The sequence below is a fragment of the Nerophis lumbriciformis genome, linkage group LG27, assembly GCF_033978685.3.
Source record: "Nerophis lumbriciformis linkage group LG27, RoL_Nlum_v2.1, whole genome shotgun sequence".
In the NCBI taxonomy this organism is placed as follows: domain Eukaryota; kingdom Metazoa; phylum Chordata; class Actinopteri; order Syngnathiformes; family Syngnathidae; genus Nerophis; species Nerophis lumbriciformis.
The window spans coordinates 11,449,248-11,476,491 of record NC_084574.2 but is presented as its reverse complement, the minus strand read 5'-3'; the positions used below and the strand labels follow the sequence as shown (position 1 = coordinate 11,476,491).

Sequence of the window (27,244 nt, the reverse complement as noted above, 5' to 3'; positions counted from 1 at the left end):
TTCCTGCTGTGACATGTGTTGGTGCTTGAACATTGAATATTGTAATAAAGAGGAGACGAAAACCTTCTTCGTCAGAGCGTGGTGCAGGACTGTACAGAGAGTGCAGTGGCCATGTCTCTCCTCAATATTGAGTCCAAATTGATTTCTGTCTCTGTTTGATTCCTTGCCTTTTGTCTTGTTTAATAGATATCACAGTGTTTGAACGTGACACCAGCCCAGCTACATGTTGTATGCAGCTTCTGCAGACAAACATAAGTAACTGCAAGGCATACTTGCTCAACAGCCATACAGGTCACACTGAGGGTGGCCGTATAAAACAACTAACACTGTTACGTTACAAATATGCGCCACACTATGAACCCACACCAAACAAGAATGACAAATACCCAGAATCCATTGCAGCCCTAACTCTTCCGGGCTACCTCTTGGGGCCCCGGAGCCGCGGGTTGCCGACCCCTGCCCTATGCAGATCAAGTGCTGTGCTTAGGGCCCCACAATCTATGGTGGGCCTTGTTTTGCGTGAAGCAGCGCATGCAAAATGTCAATTAACGACAGGGTGCATCATATAAAATGTTACATTTAACATATTCATCGCCACTTTCTGCGTTGTCACTGGAAAGAATATAATGACAATTGACCCCACCTGGTTTGACAGACTCCTGTGGTGTGCGGCATTAGTGCTTCTCTTCGAAAGCATGTAGTGGTAGTGGGTTTGAGTCCCAGTCGAAAATGTATTAAAAGATCAGAACATTTCGGTTTTTATATCCTAAAATTGAACAATGTGTCATGTCTGTGATCATGTTTTGTTTAGTTGTTTTACTTGGTTTTTGGACACTTTTTATTTCTTGTCTTCACTCCCTTGCTTTGTCACCATAGTAACCATTAGTTTCACCTGGTTCACATCCTCATGTCACGCACCTGTCTCACGTTTTCTCATTTTGAGTCACGCACCTGTTTTCACTAATCATGTCACCAGTATTTAAGCTTGTTGTTGCCAGGCAGTCGGCCTGGTGACATTATCTATCCATCCATCCATCCATCCATCCATCCATCCATCCATCCATCCATCCATCCATCCCATGATATTCATGTCCACCCTTGTTATTCATACTTCATGCCATGCCACAGTAAGTGTTTTTGTTTCGTGTTCTTAGTTAATTGCCTTTGTGATAGTCTTTTGTTTTCATAGCCAAGTTTTTTTGTACTTCCGCCCTTGTGCGCGCCTTTTGTTTGATTCCTTTTTTGAGCGTTAACAATAAATATGTATTTACCTTCACGCCATGTCCAGTCCAGCTTTACTTGCATCTTGGGAAAACAAACACACCATAGTCCACGTCTTGACACAATGTGTTTCTCGTGAATTAATTAGTACAAAACCTGCATCAAATTATATTAAAAATGTATTTACAAAGTAGAAAAATAATTTCACAGAAAGTGTGAAAATATTTTGTAGTGGTGGCGGCCTCCAAACATATTTTTGCTTAAGGCCCTGTTTAGCCTGTAGACCTAGGACACGCTTTAAGGACTATGTCCCACTAGTGATATAACACCTTAGTGACCTTGGGAGTGGAGTTAGAGGACTATGTCCCACTAACGAAATAACACCTTAGTGACCTTGGGAGTGAAGTTAGAGGAAGTGATCGGAGACAGGGACTGCTGACAGACTGCTGTGTCTGCAACCAGGATTAGGTGAGGAGGAAATAATGGATGGATGAACATGAATGTAAACTGGTATACAGTAAAAGAAGATGGATGGATGTCTTCATTATCATGGAAGATAATGTATTGCTGCCTCTCATCTTTTTTTATACATCGGAAACAACAAATCAACGAAACAGAAATTGCAATCAAAAAATCTTTAATAATGGTACAGACATTAAAACATGTAATTTCAAGATTATTCATACAAGTTTTAAGGGAAACGGCACTTTTTTTCCCGAATTTTGCCTATCATTCGCAATCATGAAAGACATGATGACAGATGTATTTTTATGCATGCTAAATATGAAATACATGCGATCAAAAGTCCGCTTACAATGGAGGCTATGCAAGCCGCTGTATTCTGCCTATAAAATCCTTAAAAAAAACATCCAAACACCTCCATTAAAGTTGTGTATACATGATGTAAGTATACAGTATATGTAATGTAGTAACGGGCACATTTATAATATTTAATATTTACGTATTTTGATCATTTTAATGATATGCGGCGCATTAATAAAAAAAAAACGCATTACGACGTTCGCTTTTTTTTTTTTTTTAATTACATTACTGATTATTACTCACTACAGACTTCATCAGAGCCAACAGACATGATAAAACATCATTTACTGGGCAAGGTCTGCTGTCATAAGGATGCCGGCTACTAGATGTTCATATATTCCCAGTTAGATGAAGAATGACTCATAGTCTTCGCAAAGCAAAGGTGGGGGAAACCAAGCGTCTTTTTGTGTCGTACTTGCCATTTCCGGGTCTAAAATAGTGTACCATCTTGTCGGAATACACCCTCAGCCTTATTTTGTCCAGGTGAGAGGCATGATTTATGATATACAATAAAGTTTGACGAGCAAGGAAACGAGGAAGCAGCTGATCAGTCAATCATGTCAACATTACACACAATCTTGTGATCAATAGATTGTCTGCGTTATAATACAGATGTCATTAATATTTGGTTAATTTTCAAGTCACGAAATGTAGCCTCCAAAGACATGCACCTGGGGATAGGTTGATTAGCAACACTAAATGGTCCCTAGTGTGTGAATGTGAATGTGAATGTTGTCTATCTGTGTTGGCCCTGCGATGAGATGGCAACTTGTCCAGGGTGTACCCCGCCTTCCGCCTGAATGTAGCTGGGATATCTTCCAGCACTCCCGCTACCCCGAAAGGGACAAGCGGTAGGACATGGATGGATGGAAATGTAAATGGAGTATTGTTGGCAGTTTTTGGATCGCTACTAATTGGGTTTTATGGGAGGAATAGAGGACGCCCCATAGGCTCCACTGTAAGTAGACTTTTATTCACGTTTATTTAAGAGATAGAATGCTTTTTTTTTTTTTTTAAATCCATTCATTGTCATGTCTTTCATAAGGGTTGTGAAAAAAAAGTGCAGTTCTCTTTAAGAAAGCTTACCAGTCTAAAAATAAAACATCTTAAATGTGACGATAAATGACACTTGAGTAATGCAGACATGTCACTTTTTAACACTCGGGTAAAAAACGTTAACTGTTAAAGGTTACTGGTCGAAGGTAAAACCATGAAATGACTTAACTACCAATCAAGTGACAACACTGTGGTCACACTGCAATGGTACTGCTTTGAATGTGTGTTTGCCAATAGAACATTCGACTTCAATTTTGACAAATCCATGTTTTGGCGTATCAATATTGTAATTAATTTAAAGTAATATCTGTTAAAAATATACTATGTTTTACTTTTATTTCACAGTTTTCATCTTAGTTGGCTTTCAGTTTGTGCTGCGAAAACTTAAATCTTTATCTTGTTCTCTTCTTGTATTTTTCTCTCAACATCACTTTCTGACTCTTCCTCCTTCTGGAGCCGGAATGAACAAATTAATTTATTGAAAGAAATGTGGCACTATGTGATTGTCATCAATAAATAGCGGCGATTCCACTACTATTAGTTTGCATTTAAAGCAACACGCACATTAGGACCTAAATCAATCTGAAACGACAAAACTTTGAAATGATCATAACGGGTTTTTTAAGTACCGAGAAAAGACATTGCATGATGTAACAGTAAAATATGAGTATAAGGTATATGTATCATGAAGAACAAAGAACATCTCCATTTCATCACCATCTCATCTCCATCTCATCTCATCTTCATTTTTTAAGTAACCAGAAAAGACATTGCATGATGTAACAGTAAAATATGAGTATAAGGTATATGTATCATGCAGAAAAAAGAACATATCCATCTCATCTCCATCTCATCTCCATTCTCATCTCCATCTCATCTCATTTCATCTCCATTTTTAAGTACCCAGAAAAGACATTGCATGATGTAACAGTAAAATATGAGTATAAGGTATATGCATCATGAAGAACAAAGAACATCTCCATCTCATCTCCATCTCATCTCATCTCCATTTTTTAAGTACCCAGAAAAGACATTGCATGATGTAAAAGTAAAATATGAGTATAAGGTAAATGTATCATAAGGAAGAAAGAACATCTCCATCTCATCTCCATCTCATCTCCATCTCATCTCCATTTCATCTCATCTTCATTTTTTAAGTACCCAGAAAAGACATTGCATGATGTAACAGTAAAATATGAATATAAGGTATATGTATCATGAACAAAGAACATCTCCATCTCATCTCCATCTCATCTCCATCTCATCTCCATCTCATCTCCATCTCATCTCATTTTCAGTTTTTAAGTACCCAGAAAAGACATTGCATGATGTAACAGTAAAATATGAGTATAAGGTATATGTATCATGAAGAACAAAGAACATGTCCATCTCATCTCCATCTTGTCTCCATCTCATCTCCATCTCATCTCCATCTCATCTCCATCTCATCTCATCTCCATTTTTTAAGTACCCAGAAAAGACATTGCATGATGTAAAAGTAAAATATGAGTATAAGGTATATGTATAATGAAGAACAAAGAACATCTCCATCTCATCTCCATCTCATCTCCATCTCATCTCCATCTCATCTCCATCTCATCTCATCTTCAGTTTTTAAGTACCCAGAAAAGACATTGCATGATGTAACAGTAAAATATGAGTATAAGGTATATGTATCATGAAGAACAAAGAACATCTCCATCTCATCTCCATCTCATCTCCATCTCATCTCCATCTCATCTCATTTCATCTCCATTTTTTAAGTACCCAGAAAAGACATTGCATGATTTAACAGTAAAATATGAATATAATGTATACGTATCATAAAGAACAAATAACATCTCCATCTCATCTCCATCTCATCTCATCTCATCTCATCTCCATTTTTTAAGTACCCAGAAAAGACTTTGCATGATGTAACAGTAAAATATGAGTATAAGGTATATGTATCATAAGGAACAAAGAACATCTCCATCTAATAATAAATGATAAATGGGTTGTACTTGTATAGCGCTTTTCTACCTTCAAGGTACTCAAAGCGCTTTGACACTACTTCCACATTTACCCATTTACACACACATTCACACACTGATGGAGGGAGCTGCCATGCAAGGCGCTAACCAGCACCCATCAGGAGCAAGGGTGAAGTGTCTTGCTCAGGACACAACGGACATGACGAGGTTGGCACTAGGTGGGGATTGAACCAGGGACCCCCGGGTTGCGCACGGCCACTCTTCCACTGCGCCACGCCGTCCCTAATCTCCATCTCATCTCCATCTCATCTCCATCTCATCTCATCTCATCTCCATTTTTTAAGTACCCAGAAAAGATATTGCATGATGTAACAGTAAAATATGAGTATAAGGTATATGTATCATGAAGAACAAAGAACATCTCCAACTCATTTCCATCTCATTTCCATCTCATCTCCATCTCATCTCCATCTCATCTCCACCTCATCTCCATCTCATCTCCACCTCATCTCCATCTCATCTCCATTTAATCTCCATCTCATCCATCTCATCTCCATCTCATCTCCATTTTTTAAGTACCCAGAAAAGACATTGCATGATGTAACAGTAAAATATGAGTATAAGGTATATGTATCATGAAGAACAAAGAACATCTCCATCTCATCTTCATCTCATCTCCACCTCATCACCATCTCATCTCCATTTCATCTCCATCTCATCCATCTCATCTCCATCTCATCTCATCTCATCTCCATTTTTTAAGTACCCAGAAAAGACATTGCATGATGTAACAGTAAAATATGAGTATAAGGTATATGTATCATGAAGAACAAAGAACATCTCCAACTCATTTCCATCTCATCTCCATCTAATCTCCATCTCATCTCCACCTCATCTCCATCTCATCTCCATTTCATCTCCATCTCATCCATCTCATCTCCATCTCATCTCCATTTTTTAAGTACCCAGAAAAGACATTGCATGATGTAACAGTAAAATATGAGTATAAGGTATATGTATCATGAAGAACAAAGAACATCTCCATCTCATCTCCATCTCATCTCCATCTCATCTCCATCTCATCTCCATCTCATCTCCATCTCATCTCCACCTCATCACCATCTCATCTCCATTTCATCTCCATCTCATCCATCTCATCTTCATCTCATCTCCATCTCATCTCCATCTCATCTCCATCTCATCTCCATTTTTTAAGTACCCAGAAAAGACATTGCATGATGTAACAGTAAAATATGAGTATAAGGTATATGTATCATGAAGAACAAAGAACATCTCCAACTCATTTCCATCTCATCTCCATCTCATCTCCATCTCATCTCCATCTCATCTCCACCTCATCTCCATCTCATCTCCATTTCATCTCCATCTCATCCATCTCATCTCCATGTCATCTCCATCTCATCTCCATTTTTTAAGTACCCAGAAAAGACATTGCATGATGTAACAGTAAAATATGAGTATAAGGTATATGTATCATAAGGAACAAAGAACATCTCCAACTATTTCCATCTCATCTCCATCTAATCTCCATTTCATCTCCATCTCATCCATCTCATCCATCTCATCTCCATCTCATCCCCATCTCATCTCCATTTTGTAAGTACCCAGAAAAGACATTGCATGATGTAACAGTAAAATATGAGTAAAAGGTATATGTATCATAAGGAACAAAGAACATCTCCATCTCATCTCCATCTCATCTCCATCTCATCTCCACCTCATCACCATCTCATCTCCATTTCATCTCCATCTCATCTCCATCTCATCTCCATCTCATCTCCATCTCATCTCCATTTTTTAAGTACCCAGAAAAGACATTGCATGATGTAACAGTAAAATATGAGTATAAGGTATATGTATCATGAAGAACAAAGAACATCTCCATCTCATCTCCATTTCATCTCCATCTCATCCATCTCATCCATCTCATCTCCATCTCATCTCCATTTTGTAAGTACCCAGAAAAGACATTGCATGATGTAACAGTAAAATATGAGTATAAGGTATATGTATCATGAAGAACAAAGAACATCTCCATCTCATCTCCATCTCATCTCCACCTCATCACCATCTCATCTCCATTTCATCTCCATCTCATCCATCTCATCTCCATCTCATCTCCATCTCATCTCCATTTTTTAAGTACCCAGAAAAGACATTGCATGATGTAACAGTAAATTATGAGTACAAGGTATATGTCTCATGAAGAACAAAGAACATCTCCATCTCATCTCCATCTCATCTCCATCTCATCTCCATCTCATCTCCATCTCATCTCCATCTCATCTCCACCTCATCACCATCTCATCTCCATTTCATCTCCATCTCATCCATCTCATCTCCATCTCATCTCCATCTCATCTCCATCTCATCTCCATCTCATCTCCATCTCATCTCCATTTTTTAAGTACCCAGAAAAGACATTGCATGATGTAACAGTAAAATATGAGTATAAGGTATATGTATCATGAAGAACAAAGAACATCTCCAACTCATTTCTATCTCATCTCCATCTCATCTCCATCTCATCTCCACCTCATCTCCATCTCATCTCCATTTCATCTCCATCTCATCCATCTCATCTCCATGTCATCTCCATCTCATCTCCATTTTTTAAGTACCCAGAAAAGACATTGCATGATGTAACAGTAAAATATGAGTATAAGGTATATGTATCATAAGGAACAAAGAACATCTCCAACTCATTTCCATCTCATCTCCATCTCATCTCCATTTCATCTCCATCTCATCCATCTCATCCATCTCATCTCCATCTCATCTCCATCTCATCTCCATTTTGTAAGTACCCAGAAAAGACATTGCATGATGTAACAGTAAAATATGAGTAAAAGGTATATGTATCATAAGGAACAAAGAACATCTTCATCTCATCTCCATGTGAAATGATGTCCCTCAGCGATGGAGACATCTTTGTGTTCCTGAAGGAAGAAGATGACAGCATATTACCCACAAAAGTTAATCTAAGTTAAAGATCATCTTCACACCGAGTCCAAAAACATTTGGACATGCAAACAGTGCTTGTAAGTTAACTCACTGTGTGCCAGCTGCTGTGTCTCACTCAGACTCAGACTCAGACTCAGAATCAGACTCAGACCGAGTAAGGCTCAGATGCCGCATGGCCACTGTGACCCATGATTCAGTGGGCCTGTTGACCCAGTAAAAACCGTGAGCTGTTGAACAAACACAAACGCACTGTTAGCTGGTTACTCATGCTAACCAAACACCTCACTCATGGTGAAGAAAGTGCATCCAGAAGGTTCCTCATCACTCGCATGAGATCTTTGAGGTGAGACTTAGAAACTTGATGTTTCTCTCTTACTTCCTCTTAATGAGTCAGCAAGATAAGTGTGCACACGTGATGTCACCTGAAAATAAGGGGACATTCTGGTAGTTTTGCTGTCGGAGGGGATTAAAATAAAATACAATTGCATGATGGGAAAACTACAGAACACTATTAAAATAAAATAATGAAGACAAAATAAGGCTGTTTTCTGGTCAGAAATGGTCAGTTTGACAGGTCGAGTGATGCTGCGCTGAGGAATAAAAGACAAGAAAAAGACAAAAGATATGTAACTCACTGTGTCTGTAACGCTTGACAATCCCAAAGATGATGGCCGACAGAAGGACAGCCCCAGCAACGACCCCCACCGTGACAACAGCGACCTTGACGCTCAAGTTTTCTGTTGAGGGCGAAAAGCATAACTGGGTTGACAAAACATGGCAAGGAAATCTTCATAACTACTTTGCATGTAAAGATCAACCATTGTCATCATGACATAGAATATAACAAAGTTAAGTGTAAGATGACTATTTTGACTTTTTAGCGCTCATCCAATCCCCAGCTAGAACTCAGCATAAAAGCATTCTTGGCCTTATAGACAATCAGACAATATACAATTATTTTGAAAACTGCACGTTTCCCTTACTCCTGTGTTAAAAAATGTTCCACAAACAAGGAGACTGAAGAGGATGGAGGATTATACAAAACAAATATTTTAGAATTACTCCGACTCACATTAAGGGTGAAACATTCAAAAGAACTATTCCATTCTATCTCTGTATTGGAACTTCTCTTTACTAAATTTCATGACTCCATTGCTGGTATTTTAAAAGCAGAAATTAGGGATGATGTTCGAAACCGGTTCTCCCGGTTGTTTGATAAGAAAATAACCGATTCCATGGACTCAAATCCCTTTTTGAGAACCGGTTCCCGTCATCGAGGCCACTATAGTAAAGAAAAAGAGTTGGTTCTTTATTCCAATCCCTGGGAACGAATCTCGTCTCATAGGAAATGCCCTGTGGCACGACCCAGAAAATGACGTAGCTCAGTCATTAGACGGCAGATACAGAAGCAGCAACAAGGTTTATTATATATATATGTAACCGGTGGTCTTTTCCTCTCTGCGTTGTGTGGCTTTTATGAAAAACGACCGACACCGTGGATTGCTCAGCTGCACTTTACTGATAAAACACAGAATAAAATTGTTGTCAATAAGTTTTTGACGTCGTCGAGTCCCTCTCCCGTTATGGTAGACAAAAGGGCGTACAACAGTGAAATAAACATACCTGATAAAACACAGAATAAAATTGTTGTCAATAAGTTTTTAACGTCGTCGAGTCCCTACACAAAATACAATACAGAACAAGAAATTGAACTGAAGTTCTTAACATGACATTTTCTGTCGTCGCATGGACGCCTACCTCTCCCGTTATGGTAGACAAAAGGGAAGTTGGAAGGCGTGTCCAACGCATATATAAAGACAAGTGTCACAGTAATCACAGTTTTGTAATATGTAATTAATTAATTCAGTCATTATTAATATACTGAGATGAAGAATATCATATTTTCAATAAGGTTGAAAGTATTTCTCATAATTCTTCTTTGTACTTTGTAAGCACTATTAATTTGAACAACATCTTAAAGTAGATCATATCAGTACAATGTTTAACTTCATTACTTAATCCATTCCATCATTTAATTCCACATACTAATGCTAAAGACTTAATAACAGACACCCTAGTCTTCACATTCAGCTAATTTCCCCCCTAATTCTATGCTGTGTCTGTCCCTCATTTTCCCTCCAGGACAAGGACGTGCAGTCATTCCTAGAGGAGGCCACACTGATGGACCCCAGAAGGACCTTCCAATAGCAGCAGAAGTGCACTTTTTGGAGAGCTGTATTATTTCAGTTTTGTGCCCAAGGGACTGATTTTATTTAACACTATAGTATTATTTATACACCTATAGTGATCACAGAGACAGGTTGTTTTTGTGTTACTATATATATTTGTTTTTCTGAAAAAATCCACTTAATATACTTTGGGTAACAACAGTCAATATATATATATATATATATATATATATATATATATATATATATATATATATATATATTTTTTTTTTTAAGGGGGGTAACAACAGTCAATAATTATTTATTTATTTAATTTAATTTTTTTATTTTTTTATTTTAATTTAATAAAAGTGAGCTTTTGTTAAACCAAATATTGTGTGTTTTTTCCCATATACAACAACCTATCTGGATTCGATAAGAGAATCGATAAGGAATCGGTTCGATAAGAGGATTCGATAATGGGCTCGAACGCGATAATTTTTTATAAAACATCATTCCTAGCAGAAATATTAAAATATATCTAATATTTTTACTGATATGTTTTAGTGCAGCAAAGTTTCTGTTAAACAAATATATAGTCATATATAAATCAAGTTAATATATGAATTAAGAATTAGATCTTATTTGAACTGATGCTCCTCATGTTTAAATAGCCACTCAGAATATATTTAGGCCTGGACTTAATGTCTCATATATACAGTCTAAAATTGTCCCTTTGTCTGTTTACCTTCCAGATAATCTGTGTACTTGATGTGACCAGGAGTTCGCGGGGTGGGTTCGAAGTTGTTGAGACTGGGTCGGGTGGTTGCTTCAATGGTTGTGTTCGGCCAGGTAGTAGTTTGGTTGCCATTGGAAGAAGTATGAGTATGAGTATGAGTATGAGTATGAGTATGAGAAGTACCGCTGGTTGTTGGTCTGATAGTGATGGTGGTAGGCCGTGAGGTTGCTTGGCTGTTTTCACCAGAGATGATTGTATTGAGGTCTGGATAGAAAGTAGAATGAACAAGCACAAAGTTAAAAGTGATTCACACAAATAAATTGATAAATGGGTTTGTTGGTCCGTGTGAGGGTTGACAACTGGACCTAGATTCTGTTGTACATCACCACATAGCAGCTGAAACAGTAATGTGCTAATTACATAGCATGGATCAATATAAGGGACAATTAGACTTCTGATGAGAAACATCTACATTAGGGGTGTGACGATTAGTTTTAATAACAATTTGATAAAAATCATAATTTGTGGTCGGTGATACGATTCAAGGACGATATATATATTTTTTAGAAATTATACGATACAAAACGATTCAAGTAAGTACAAATCAAAGCAGTAACTTTTTAGCAAAAAAGAAGTCAAGCAGTGAGACTGTCAAATAAATACTGGATACTGGACACTGCAGGTGAAGTTTCCAATATTCCCGTTCGTTCTTGTAAGGAAATCATGCATGAATGAATTATACATACAAACAAGCAAGTAAACAACAAGTAATGGCCAATTCATTTACATATTATTTAAATAAAGTCCAACCAACACTTTAGATTGAATTAAGAAAAACAATTTTTTTTTTTTACATTCAAGAAATTGTCTAAAGTACAGAAACCAAAATTTCAACTGTCGATTTACCTGTCGACGTTTGCTTTTGTTTTTCAACATGAAATAATACAACATTAATATCATCAACCATTGTCATCATGACATAGAATATAACAAAGTTAGGTGTAAAATGATTACTTTGACTTTCTAGCGCTCATCCAATCCCCAGTTAGAACTCAGCTTAAAAGCATTCTTGGCCTTACAGACAGTCAGACATTATACAATTATTTTGAAAACTAAGCATTTCTCTTACTCCATCCATCCATCCATCCATTTTCTACCGCTTATTCCCTTTGGGGTCGCGGGGGGCGCTGGAGCCTATCTCAGCTACAATCGGGCGGAAGGCGGGGTACACCCTGGACAAGTCGCCACCTCATCGCAGGGCCAACACAGATAGACAGACAACATTCACACTCACATTCACACACTAGGGCCAATTTAGTGTTACCAATCAACCTATCCCCAGGTGCATGTCTTTGGAGGTGGGAGGAAGGCGGAGTACCCGGAGGGAACCCACGCAGTCACGGGGAGAACATGCAAACTCCACACAGAAAGATCCCGAGCCCGGGATTGAACCCAAGACTACTCAGGACCTTCGTATTGTGAGGCAGATGCACTAACCCCTCTGCCACCGTGCTGCCCATGAAGCATTCTTGGCCTTTCAGTCAGACAGTATACAATTATTTTGAAAACTACACATTTCTCTTACTCCTATGTTAAAAAAAATTTCCACAAACAAGGAGACTGAAGAGGATGGAGGATTATACAAAACAAATATTTTAGAATTACGCCGACTCACATTAAGGGTGAAACATTCAAAAGGAGTATTCCATTCTATCTCTGTATTAGAACTTCTCTTTACTAAATTTCATGACTCCATTTACTGGTATTTTTAAATCAGAAATATTAAAATATATCCAATATTTTTACTGCTATGTTTTAGCGCAGCAAAGTTTCTGTTAAACAAATATATAGTCATATATGAATCAAGTTAATATTTGAATTAAGAATTAGATCTTATTTGAACTGATGCTCCTCATGTTTAAATAACCACTCAGAATATATTTAGGCCTGGACTTAATGTCTCATATTTACAGTCTAAAATTGTCCCTTTGTCTGTTTACCTTCCAGATAATCTGTGGATTTACTGTGACCAGGAGTTGGCGGGGTGGCGTCCGAGTTGTTGAGACTGGGTCGGGTGGTTGCTTCAATGGTTGTGTTCGGCCAGGTAGTAGTTTGGTTGTCATTGGAAGTACCGTTGGTTGTTGGTCTGATAGTGATGGTGGTAGGCCGTGACGTCGCTTGGCTGTTATTACCAGAGATGGTTGAATTGAGGTCTGGATAGAAAGTAGAATGAACAAGCACAAAGTTAAAAGTGATTCACACAAATAAATTGATAAATGGGTTTGTTGGTCCGTGTGAGGGTTGACAACTGGACCTAGATTCTGTTGTACATCACCACATAGCAGCTGAAACAGTAACATGCTAATTACATAGCATGGATCAATATAAGGGACAATTAGACTTCTGATGAGAAACATCTACATTAGGGGTGTGACGATTAGTTTTAATAACAATTTGATGCAAATCATAATTTGTGGTTGGTGATACGATTCAAGGACGATGTATATTTTTTTGAACGATACGATACAAAACGATTCAAGTAAGTACAAATCAATGCAGTAACTTTTTAGCAAAAAAGAAGTCTAGTAGTGTGACTGTCAAATAAATACTGGATACTGGACACTGCAGGTGAAGTTTCCAATATTCCTGTTAGTTCTTGTAAGGAAATCATGCATGAATGAATTATACATACAAACAAGCAAGTAAACAACAAGTAATGGCCAATGCATTTACATATTATTTAAATAAAGTCCAACCAACACTTTAGATTGAATTAAGAAAAACAATTTTTTTTTTTTACATTCAAGAAATTGTCTAAAGTACAGTAACCAAAATTTCAACTGTAGATTTACCTGTCGACGTTTGCTTTTGTTTTTCAACATGAAATAATACAACATTAATATCATCAACCATTGTCATCATGACATAGAATATAACAAAGTTAAGTGTAAGATGATTACTTTGACTTTCTAGCGCTCATCCAATCCCCAGTTAGAACTCAGCATAAAAGCATTCTTGGCCTTACAGACAGTCAGACATTATACAATTATTTTGAAAACTACACATTTCTCTTACTCCTATGTTAAAAAAAAATTTTCACAAACAAGGAGACTGAACAGGATGGAGGATTATACAAAACAAATATTTTAGAATTACGCTGACTCACATTAAGGGTGAAACATTCAAAAGGAGTATTCCATTCTAGCTCTGTATTAGAACTTCTCTTTACTAAATTTCATGACTCCATTTACTGGTATTTTTAAAGCACAAATATTAAAATATATCCAATATTTTTACTGCTATGTTTTAGTGCAGCAACGTTTCTGTTAAACAAATATATAGTCATATATAAATCAAGTTAATATTTGAATTAAGAATTAGATCTTATTTGAACTGATGCTCCTCATGTTTAAATAACCACTCAGAATATACTTAGGCCTGGACTTAATGTCTCATATTTACAGTCTAAAATTGTCCCTTTGTCTGTTTACCTTCCAGATGATCTGTGGACTTCATGTGACCAGGAGTTGGCGGGGTGGCATCCGAGTTGTTGAGACTGGGTCGGGTGGTTGCTTCAATGGTTGTGTTCGGCCAGGTAGTAGTTTGGTTGTCATTGGAAGTACCGCGGGTTGTTGGTCTGATAGTGATGGTGGTAGGCCATGACGTTGCTTGGCTGTTATTACCAGAGATGGTTGTATTGAGGTCTGGATAGAAAGTAGAATGAACAAGCACAAAGTTAAAAGTGATTCACACAAATAAATTGATAAATGGGTTTGTTGGTCCGTGTGAGGGTTGACAACTGGACCTAGATTCTGTTGTACATCACCACATAGCAGCTGAAACAGTAACGTGCTAATTACATAGCATGGATCAATATAAGGGACAATTAGACTTCTGATGAGAAACATCTACATTAGGGGTGTGACGATTAGTTTTAATAACAATTTGATAAAAATCATAATTTGTGGTCGGTGATACGATTCAAGGACGATATATGTATTTTTTAGAAATTATACGATACAAAACGATTCAAGTAAGTACAAATCAATGCAGTAACTTTTTAGCAAAAAAGAAGTCAAGCAGTGAGACTGTCAAATAAATACTGGATACTGGACACTGCAGGTGAAGTTTCCAATATTCCCGTTCGTTCTTGTAAGGAAATCATGCATGAATGAATTATACATACAAACAAGCAAGTAAACAACAAGTAATGGCCAATGCATTTACATATTATTTAAATAAAGTCCAACCAACACTTTAGATTGCCATCCATCCATCCATTTCCTACCGCTTATTCGCTTTTGGCGTCGCGGGGGGCGCTGGAGCCTATCTCAGCTACAATCGGGCGGAAGGCGGGGTACACCCTGGACAAGTCGCCACCTCATCGCAGGGCCAACACAGATAGACAGACAACATTCACACTCACATTCACACACTAGGGCCAATTTAGTGTTGCCAATCAACCTATCCCCAGGTGCATGTCTTTGGAGGTGGGAGGAAGGCGGAGTACCCGGAGGGAACCCACGCAGTCACGGGGAAAACATGCAAACTCCACACAGAAAGATCCCGAGCCCGGGATTGAACCCAAGACAACTCAGGACCTTCGTATTGTGAGGCAGATGCACTAACCCCTCTTCCACCGTGCTGCCCATGAAGCATTCTTGGCCTTTCAGTCAGACAGTATACAATTATTTTGAAAACTACACATTTCTCTTACTCCTATGTTAAAAAAAATTTCCACAAACAAGAAGACTGAAGAGGATGGAGGATTATACAAAACAAATATTTTAGAATTACGCCAACTCACATTAAGGGTGAAACATTCAAAAGGAGTATTCCATTCTATCTCTGTATTAGAACTTCTCATTACTAAATTTCATGACTCCATTTACTGGTATTTTTAAATCAAAAATATTAAAATATATCCAATATTTTTACTGCTATGTTTTAGCGCAGCAAAGTTTCTGTTAAACAAATATATAGTCATATATAAATCAAGTTAATATTTGAATTAAGAATTAGATCTTATTTGAACTGATGCTCCTCATGTTTAAATAACCACTCAGAATATATTCAGGCCTGGACTTAATGTCTCATATTTACAGTCTAAAATTGTCCCTTTGTCTGTTTACCTTCCAGATAATCTGTGGACTTACTGTGACCAGGAGTTGGCGGGGTGGCGTCCGAGTTGTTGAGACTGGGTCGGGTGGTTGCTTCAATGGTTGTGTTCGGCCAGGTAGTAGTTTGGTTGTCATTGGAAGTACCGCTGGTTGTTGGTCTGATAGTGATGGTGGTAGGCCATGACGTCGCTTGGCTGTTATTACCAGAGATGGTTGTATTAAGGTCTGGATAGAAAGTAGAATGAACAAGCACAAAGTTAAAAGTGATTCACACAAATAAATTGATAAATGGGTTTGTTGGTCCGTGTGAGGGTTGACAACTGGACCTAGATTCTGTTGTACATCACCACATAGCAGCTGAAACAGTAATGTGCTAATTACATAGCATGGATCAATATAAGGGACAATTAGACTTCTGATGAGAAACATCTATATTAGGGGTGTGACGATTAGTTTTAATAACAATTTGATGCAAATCATAATTTGTGGTTGGTGATACGATTCAAGGACGATGTATATTTTTTTGAACGATACGATACAAAACGATTCAAGTAAGTACAAATCAATGCAGTAACTTTTTAGCAAAAAAGAAGTCTAGTAGTGTGACTGTCAAATAAATACTGGATACTGGACACTGCAGGTGAAGTTTCCAATATTCCTGTTAGTTCTTGTAAGGAAATCATGCATGAATGAATTATACATACAAACAAGCAAGTAAACAACAAGTAATGGCCAATGCATTTACATATTATTTAAATAAAGTCCAACCAACACTTTAGATTGAATTAAGAAAAACAATTTTTTTTTTTTACATTCAAGAAATTGTCTAAAGTACAGTAACCAAAATTTCAACTGTAGATTTACCTGTCGACGTTTGCTTTTGTTTTTCAACATGAAATAATACAACATTAATATCATCAACCATTGTCATCATGACATAGAATATAACAAAGTTAAGTGTAAGATGATTACTTTGACTTTCTAGCGCTCATCCAATCCCCAGTTAGAACATAACAGCATAAAAGCATTCTTGGCCTTACAGACAGTCAGACATTATACAATTATTTTGAAAACTACACATTTCTCTTACTCCTATGTTAAAAAAAAAATTCACAAACAAGGAGACTGAACAGGATGGAGGATTATACAAAACAAATATTTTAGAATTACGCTGACTCACATTAAGGGTGAAACATTCAAAAGGAGTATTCCATTCTAGCTCTGTATTAGAACTTCTCTTTACTAAATTTCATGACTCCATTTACTGGTATTTTTAAAGCACAAATATTAAAATATATCCAATATTTTTACTGCTATGTTTTAGTGCAGCAACGTTTCTGTTAAACAAATATATAGTCATATATAAATCAAGTTAATATTTGAATCAAGGATTAGATCTTATTTGAACTGATGCTCCTCATGTTTAAATAACCACTCAGAATATATTCAGGCCTGGACTTAATGTCTCATATTTACAGTCTAAAATTGTCCCTTTGTCTGTTTACCTTCCAGATGATCTGTGGACTTCATGTGACCAGGAGTTGGCGGGGTGGCATCCGAGTTGTTGAGACTGGGTCGGGTGGTTGCTTCAATGGTTGTGTTCGGCCAGGTAGTAGTTTGGTTGTCATTGGAAGTACCGCTGGTTGTTGGTCTGATAGTGATGGTGGTAGGCCATGACGTCGCTTGGCTGTTATTACCAGAGATGGTTGTATTGAGGTCTGGATAGAAAGTAGAATGAACAAGCACAAAGTTAAAAGTGATTCACACAAATAAATTGATAAATGGGTTTGTTGGTCCGTGTGAGGGTTGACAACTGGACCTAGATTCTGTTGTTCATCACCACATAGCAGCTGAAACAGTAACGTGCTAATTACATAGCATGGATCAATATAAGGGACAATTAGACTTCTGATGAGAAACATCTACATTAGGGGTGTGACGATTAGTTTTAATAACAATTTGATAAAAATCATAATTTGTGGTCGGTGATACGATTCAAGGACGATATATATATTTTTTAGAAATTATACGATACAAAACAATTCAAGTAAGTACAAATCAATGCAGTAACTTTTTAGCAAAAAAGAAGTCAAGCAGTGAGACTGTCAAATAAATACTGGATACTGGACACTGCAGGTGAAGTTTCCAATATTCCCGTTCGTTCTTGTAAGGAAATCATGCATGAATGAATTATACATACAAACAAGCAAGTAAACAACAAGTAATGGCCAATGCATTTACATATTATTTAAATAAAGTCCAACCAACACTTTAGATTGCCATCCATCCATCCATTTCCTACCGCTTATTCCCTTTTGGGGTCGCGGGGGGCGCTGGAGCCTATCTCAGCTACAATCGGGCGGAAGGCGGGGTACACCCTGGACAAGTCGCCACCTCAACGCAGGGCCAACACAGATAGACAGACAACATTCACACTCACATTCACACACTAGGGCCAATTTAAAGTGTTGCCAATCAACTTATCCCCAGGTGCATGTCTTTGGAGGTGGGAGGAAGGCGGAGTACCCGGAGGGAACCCACGCAGTCACGGGGAGAACATGCAAACTCCACACAGAAAGATCCCGAGCCCGGGATTGAACCCAAGACTACTCAGGACCTTCGTATTGTGAGGCAGATGCACTAACCCCTCTGCCACCGTGCTGCCCATGAAGCATTCTTGGCCTTTCAGTCAGACAGTATACAATTATTTTGAAAACTACACATTTCTCTTACTCCTATGTTAAAAAGAAATTCCACAAACAAGGAGACTGAAGAGGATGGAGGATTATACAAAACAAATATTTTAGAATTACGCTGACTCACATTAAGGGTGAAACATTCAAAAGGAGTATTCCATTCTATCTCTGTATTAGAACTTCTCTTTACTAAATTTCATGACTCCATTTACTGGTATTTTTAAATCAGAAATATTAAAATATATCCAATATTTTTACTGCTATGTTTTAGCGCAGCAAAGTTTCTGTTAAACAAATATATAGTCATATATAAATCAAGTTAATATTTGAATTAAGAATTAGATCTTATTTGAACTGATGCTCCTCATGTTTAAATAACCACTCAGAATATATTTAGGCCTGGACTTAATGTCTCATATTTACAGTCTAAAATTGTCCCTTTGTCTGTTTACCTTCCAGATAATCTGTGGACTTACTGTGACCAGGAGTTGGCGGGGTGGCGTCCGAGTTGTTGAGACTGGGTCGGGTGGTTGCTTCAATGGTTGTGTTCGGCCAGGTAGTAGTTTGGTTGTCATTGGAAGTACCGTTGGTTGTTGGTCTGATAGTGATGGTGGTCGGCCGTGAGGTTGCTTGGCTGTTATTACCAGAGATGGTTGTATTGAGGTCTGGATAGAAAGTAGAATGAACAAGCACAGAGTTAAAAGTGATTCACACAAATACATTGATAAATGGGTTTGTTGGTCCGTGTGAGGGTTGACAACTGGACCTAGATTCTGTTGTACATCACCACATAGCAGCTGAAACAGTAACATGCTAATTACATAGCATGGATCAATATAAGGGACAATTATACTTCTGATGAGAAACATCTACATTAGGGGTGTGACGATTAGTTTTAATAACAATTTGATGCAAATCATAATTTGTGGTTGGTGATACGATTCAAGGACGATGTATATTTTTTTGAACGATACGATACAAAACGATTCAAGTAAGTACAAATCAATGCAGTAACTTTTTAGCAAAAAAGAAGTCTAGTAGTGTGACTGTCAAATAAATACTGGATACTGGACACTGCAGGTGAAGTTTCCAATATTCTTGTTAGTTCTTGTAAGGAAATCATGCATGAATGAATTATACATACAAACAAGCAAGTAAACAACAAGTAATGGCCAATGCATTTACATATTATTTAAATAAAGTCCAACCAACACTTTAGATTGAATTAAGAAAAACTTTTTTTTTTTTTTACATTCAAGAAATTGTCTAAAGTACAGTAAACAAAATTTCAACTGTAGATTTACCTGTCGACGTTTGCTTTTGTTTTTCAACATGAAATAATACAACATTAATATCATCAACCATTGTCATCATGACATAGAATATAACAAAGTTAAGTGTAAGATGATTACTTTGACTTTCTAGCGCTCATCCAATCCCCAGTTAGAACTCAGCATAAAAGCATTCTTGGCCTTACAGACAGTCAGACATTATACAATTATTTTGAAAACTACACATTTCTCTTACTCCTATGTTAAAAAAAAATTTCACAAACAAGGAGACTGAACAGGATGGAGGATTATACAAAACAAATATTTTAGAATTACGCTGACTCACATTAAGGGTGAAACATTCAAAAGGAGTATTCCATTCTAGCTCTGTATTAGAACTTCTCTTTACTAAATTTCATGACTCCATTTACTGGTATTTTTAAAGCACAAATATTAAAATATATCCAATATTTTTACTGCTATGTTTTAGTGCAGCAACGTTTCTGTTAAACAAATATATAGTCATATATAAATCAAGTTAATATTTGAATTAAGAATTAGATCTTATTTGAACTGATGCTCCTCATGTTTAAATAACCACTCAGAATATACTTAGGCCTGGACTTAATGTCTCATATTTACAGTCTAAAATTGTCCCTTTGTCTGTTTACCTTCCAGATGATCTGTGGACTTCATGTGACCAGGAGTTGGCGGGGTGGCATCCGAGTTGTTGAGACTGGGTCGGGTGGTTCCTTCAATGGTTGTGTTCGGCCAGGTAGTAGTTTGGTTGTCATTGGAAGTACCGCTGGTTGTTGGTCTGATAGTGATGGTGGTAGGCCATGACGTCGCTTGGCTGTTATTACCAGAGATGGTTGTATTGAGGTCTGGATAGAAAGTAGAATGAACAAGCACAAAGTTAAAAGTGATTCACACAAATAAATTGATAAATGGGTTTGTTGGTCCGTGTGAGGGTTGACAACTGGACCTAGATTCTGTTGTACATCACCACATAGCAGCTGAAACAGTAACGTGCTAATTACATAGCATGGATCAATATAAGGGACAATTAGACTTCTGATGAGAAACATCTACATTAGGGGTGTGACGATTAGTTTTAATACCAATTTGATAAAAATCATAATTTGTGGTTGGTGATACGATTCAAGGACGATATATATTTTTTTTTAGAACGATACGATACAAAACGATTCAAGTAAGTAGAAATCAATGCAGTAACTTTTTAGCAAAAAATAAGTCAAGCAGTGTGACTGTCAAATAAATACTGGATACTGGACACTGCAGGTGAAGTTTCCAATATTCCCGTTCCTTCTTGTAAGGAAATCATGCATGAATGAATTATACATACAAACAAGCAAGTAAACAACAAGTAATGGCCAATGCATTTACATATTATTTAAATAAAGTCCAACCAACACTTATTAATGAATTAAGAAAAAAACATTTTTTTTTACATTCAACAAATTGTCTAAAGTACAGTAACCAAAATTTCAACTGTAGATTTACCTGTTAACGTTTGCTTTTGTTTTTCAACATGAAATAATACAACATTAATATCAAACAAAGTGCAACCAACATCTCTTCAGGTTGATTTAACAGTAAATTAACCTGAGAAATTTCAGGTTAAATGAGCAGTGGTTTGATCTGCTACTACTCTCATTTTAATAAACAGGCCGAGAAAAGATCACAACAAATGCAAACTCCACAACAACATGAAGCCACAACACAACAACTTTCAGCTACAACATGATTGCAAAAGCCACAACAAATACAAATGCGACAACACAACAACTAAAAGCCAAAACACAATAAAAAAGACATGAAGGAATTGATGGACCACAATGGCTGAGGCAGAAAGTTGAAAACGGTGTTATGAACAAAGTTGGAAAAGTCAACAACTTTTTCAGTCATAAATAACTTTTTTTTCTTTTTCATGAACACTAACACTCTATGTTCATTCCACCGTTTTCAATCTCCCGCCTCGGCCACTTGGTCCGTCGACGAAAGTTGCTCCGTGGCTTAAAGTTGTGTTATGGCTTCATGTTATTGTGTTGTGGTGTTTGTTTTTGTCGTGGCTTTGGGCTGAAAGTTGTTGTGTTGTGGCTTTCGGCTTTATGTTTTTGTTTTGTGGCGTTTGCATTTGTTCTGACGTTTCCCGGCCACCGTACGTATCTGCCTTTTTTGTTTTGATGACTGATGGCCACAGACGGGCAGACAGACTTGAGTAACATTTAACGTCCTCATTGTCAAATTCTAAACTTCATATAAAGTCGGACATTCTTACATCCAATGTTTTCTTTTCTTAGTATCAATAAAATCGATTGACTGCCTTTTAAAACGATGTTAGCGCAATATATATTTTGCGGAAGGTCAACATGCCGAGCACGGATCGATGGAGTTGAATCTTAGGAACATAAATTGATAGATCATTCTATGGATGAATGGTTACACCCCTAATCTACATCAATGTGCCAATCAACCACATGTGTCTTTCTCACCTTCACCGCTCGCGTTGCTCAGGATGCTTCTGCTCTCCAGCTCGGTGACGATGTCCTCCTTGACGCCAGTCAGCTGAAACACACATTCGTACTTGCCCTCCATGTCGGCCGTCACGTTCAGGTCCACAGACATCTGGAAGGTTCCGTCTTGGAGCATTTCTCCGTGGTCCACGCCCTCGTGCAGCCTCTCGCCGTCTTTCCTCCAAAACATGACGGCTTTGTCGGGGTAGAAACCTGTTGCGTTGCAGCTGGCCGGAGAAGATGGTGTCTCCTGGAGTAGGGACACCTTTGGAAGCTCTGCACAGGAAGTGAGGTTATGTATGAACAGAGAACAATATGGAGAGAAGGTGTGGGAGGAGTAAATATGGACGGAAAGGCAGAAAATAGGAAGAGTATAAAGAGAGTGTAGTTTGTAATGCTAATAATGTTGCTATAGAGAACATGCTAACATGGTTACAAAGGTGAAAGTAAAAGGTGAGGTTCTACCTGTTCTCGTTAAGATGCTCACAAGCATCTTCAAGTAAGAAGGACACTCCTCACTGTCGAACATGAAGGTGTCTGGGGGAGCTTTGTCATCGTCCCAGATCAGTTTGATGTGATCCCCTTGATCTTTTGCTGCGGTCCATCTCTTCATTGGGTTTTCGTCTTCAGTAAATTCCATGTCTTCCATATACCAACCTGTGACCTCATCAGTCTCATCATTCCATTTACATCCAGAAAACCACACAGCAACTTGATCACCTGAGAGAGTAACAAGACATAGTTATGTGAAACTTGATTTGTTTAATGGCTCAAGTTCTTATGAGTCACTCACTAAAGTGTCTATTGGGGTACTTCTTTCACTAAAGTGTCTATTGGGGTACTTCTTTCACTTAAGTTACTCGTCACAAAGGCATGTGCAGAAACTTGCATATATGCAACAAGTTCCCCCCTTGGACTCGAGTCTTGATCAACTACTCGGGAGTCAGTGAAACTCGGTAAAATCAGTACATTTTAGTGTTTGCCAAGTAACCTTAAGTCAGTAAAACTTGAGTCTTCACAGAGTCAGCGAGTCAGGGAAACTTGCCAAATGAGCAAGTGAATTAATGGTTTTGTTGAGCTTATGATTCCGCCTGGGCAGGAAGGAGAAAAATTTGCCGTTTTAAGACATGGACCAGATTTGTAGCTTTGCACAATTAATGACATGTTACCTTTTTTAATCTAGCTCGCAGTAGCAGGTATAAGTAAGGGAACGGGTGAATTGAGACGATTTAGTATCAAGTATTGAAGGAGTCATTCATAACCTGCAAATTCCTAACACAAAGTGTTGTAAAGCAAAGGAAAACCTCAACACCATAACACAGAGATACACACACACACACGAGTACACACACACACACACAAATAATGTTTTTTCATAGGTCATTCTAGGATGGACAGAGACAAAATATATGTACAATAACGTGTGCGTTTCACAAAGTAATGTGTGCGTATTAAAAAGTATTAAAATAGAACATCTAACATAACTTAACAGTTGAAAGTTCAACATAAACAAACCTTCAGTTTGATTCAAATCCTTCAAATAAGTTTCAAATCTGTTTGTGAGGAACTGCTCACGAACAACAGCCTTCTTGGTCTCTCTCTGCCAGTACTGAGGATCTTCTGCTGTGATTTTTCTCATCCAGTCCTGAACCGGTTCTACTTGTCTGTTCTTGCTCCTGTAGAAGAAAATGTCTTGGCCATCCAGAGTACCATCGTCAACATACTGCTTGAGCTGTGAATCTCGATAGTACACCAGTTGGATATGCCGCAGAGAGTGATTCACTAAAAGAAAAAGAAAAAAACATATTTATTTAAATTGGATTTCATGTTCAACAATCTTTTAAGCAGTTTAGTTTTCAGTCAAGTCCTGATGTGCACTGCTAGATCCATCCATCCATCCATCCTTTTTATTTTGCTCATCTGAAGTAGGGTAGCGGGGGCAGCAACCTTAGAACAGAAGCACAGACTTCCCTCTCCCCAGCTACTTTCTTCCAGCTCTTCCCGGGGTATCTCGAGGCGTTCCCAGGCCACCTGGGAGTCATAGTCTCTCCATCGTGACCTGGGTCTTCTCTGTGGTCTCCTACTGGTCGGACGCGTCCTAAACACCCCCCGAGGGAGGCGTTATGGGGCCATTCTGATCAGATGCCTGAGCCACATCATCTGGCTCCTCGATGTGGAGGAGCAGCAGCTTTACTCTTGAGTTCCTCCTGAATGACAGAGCTTCTCACCGTATCTCTAAGGGAGAGTCCTGCCACCCGGCAAAGGAAACTCATTTCGGCTGTTTGTACAGTATTTTGTATATTGTACACGATTGCTTATTGTTCTTATTGGATAGTAGTCTGTTTATTTCAATTACTATTTTTTTAATCTTTATTACTACTTGTGTGATTTATTTTTATTCCATATTTGTTTCCACTACTGCACCTTAAGTTGGAGTCCTTAATCTCGTTATATGCAAATATAATGACAATAAAGTCCATTCTATTCTATCCATTCTATTCTTGTACCCGTGATCTTGTCCTTTGGGTCATCACCCAAAACTCATGACCATAGGTGAGGATGGGGACTTAGATCGACCGGTAAATTGAGAGCTTTGCCTTTACTTAGCTCCTTCTTCACCATGACGGACCGATACAGGGTCCACATCACTGCAGACGCTGCACCGATCCGCCTGTCGATCTGAAGATCCACTCTTCATCTGTGTTTTGTTGAGTTTGTACATGTGGAAAATATATAAATATTTTTTCTTTTAAATGGGGTTTGAACATTTTTTTTTACTATTTTCATTTGTAAATAAATATGTTACATTTATGACACATTTCCATTGGAGAATGAAAACAAAATATTATACTGAATACCTATTTTTTAAATGAAATTAAAATACTGTAGGTTATGTATTTGTTAATATTTTGTTTACGTGTTTCTTATATTCAAAATGAAAATGGTATAATAATATTAATGATAATAATAGTTATAATAATGATGATAATAATACCGGTAATACCATTAAACATGTCCGGAGGCGTAAAAATAAGCTACACTAAATGAATGCTGCCACTTGTTAAACAAAATTCAACTAAATACAAAACATAAAACTGCAAAGCTTTTGTGTTTTATTGTTTTTCAAATTAAAACTGCTTGCGGGTAATTCTTCAATAAAGAATTCTACAATAAATACAGTGATCAAATAAGGCCTGGGTCTACTGTCCTGTCACTAGGGGGCGCTGTTTGGCATGCACTGTGATCAAGTTGCAAACACCTCCTTTAACTTGCTTGGGACGATCATGCTTTCCTTAAGTCACTAATGTCCCCTCCTCCTTTGTGGATGCTTCAACTTCAAACTGCTGCCTCATCATGTCGCTGTCATCCTTCCTGACTTGTTTCAACCCCACCACTCCCACTTTCCCTCATCCACTCCCTCCTCCTTCTCTCTGTCCTTCTCCATCACCCTGATTAGCATTCTCAGCAGCAACAAAATCAAAGGAATTTTTTCAAACAAAGTTGCTAATAACTTGTTACTACTCAGCTTAAGAATTTACCTCCCACTTTCTTATCTCCTCTTAGTGCCACCCTATCTAGCTCTGTTTTGGCGGGGCAAGGGTGGGGGTGGGGGGGTGGGACGTCTATCAACATCAGTAATACAATACCCAATTAAAGTTGTCTGGTGACACCCATGGCTAATGCAATAAGGAGCATCTTCCTATAGTCAAGCTGAAGCTTTAATATGTTTCACCAAACAATTCCATCCATCCATCCATTTTCTACCGCTTGTCCCTTTTTGGGGTGGCGGGGGCGCTGGAGCCTATCTCAGCTGCATCCGGGCGGAAGGCAGGGTACACCCTGGACAAGTCGCCGACTCATCACAGGGCCAACACAGATAGACAACATTCACACTCACATTCACACACTAGGGACCATTTAGTGTTGTTAATCAACCTATCCCCAGGTGCATGTCTTTGGAGGTGGGAGGAAGCCGGAGTACCCGGAGGGAACCCACGCAGTCACGGGCAGAACATGCAAACTCCACACAGAAATATCCCGAGCCCGGGATTGAACTCAGGACTACTCAGGTCCTTCATATTCATTCAATGAAATTGATGTCAAAAGACAATGACTAGCAGATTTATGACAATATACATGACAACCGTTTTTAATGACATAAAGTTAGATAAGAATAGCAAATGTTACAAAGAAGTTGACAAAGTGGTAAAGAAAAATGGCTTACCTGACACCACACTGTGCATTTGCACGGCCAGAAGAAAGAAGACAATCATATTCATGATGTCTGTTGTCCTCTGGCAGATTGTCTGAATGACTCGCAAACCACTCAGTAGATGGAGGTCATACCTGTGAAAGCTCCTCCTCTCGCAGCCTGGTGTCTTCCCCATTCTGGTGTTGTCACCCTTATCCTGACGTCAGATATCTGCCACCCAGGACTGTGAACATACAAAATGTGACATGAGGAAAATGTTGTTTTTAAAACTTTTTTTAAATGTAAATATCTTCAAAATAATCCTGCACAGTCTCAACCTGGAGTGAAGGTTTAAAAAGTGACCCCAGAGATGAGGTGCAGGATAGGGGAAGGTTTGAAGGCCATTCAGGTCCATCACCGTGCAGGTTCAGTTCATGACCAGTCAGCCCCTGATGGCAACTGGA

The 27,244-nt window shown here is 38.1% G+C and overlaps 1 protein-coding gene across 4 annotated transcripts; it reads right to left on the bottom strand.

Moving 5' to 3' along the window:
- Positions 1–1,841: 1,841 nt before the first annotated feature.
- Positions 1,842–26,939, bottom strand: LOC133570302 (uncharacterized). 4 transcript variants are annotated; one of them, XR_012051244.1, is made up of 16 exons: positions 26,814–26,939; positions 24,104–24,370; positions 23,054–23,308; positions 22,568–22,864; positions 20,723–20,935; positions 19,257–19,445; positions 17,590–17,802; positions 16,121–16,309; positions 14,456–14,668; positions 12,989–13,177; positions 11,148–11,228; positions 10,974–11,054; positions 8,693–8,794; positions 8,149–8,284; positions 7,386–8,032; positions 1,842–7,352 (listed from the first exon to the last, which is right to left on the bottom strand). XR_012051244.1 is itself a non-coding variant. In XM_061923147.2 (15 exons), exons 1-14 carry the CDS (start codon positions 26,866–26,868, stop codon positions 8,169–8,171), a joined length of 2,460 nt encoding a protein of 819 aa, XP_061779131.2. In that variant the 5' UTR covers positions 26,869–26,939; the 3' UTR covers positions 1,842–8,032; positions 8,149–8,168. The 4 variants fall into 4 exon arrangements, 3 of the variants coding, with proteins under 3 accessions (XP_061779131.2, XP_072772467.1, XP_072772466.1); XM_061923147.2 differs by having other exon boundaries at positions 1,842–8,032; XM_072916366.1 differs by lacking the exon at positions 17,590–17,802 and having other exon boundaries at positions 1,842–8,032.
- Between the last annotated feature and the right edge of the window lie 305 nt (positions 26,940–27,244).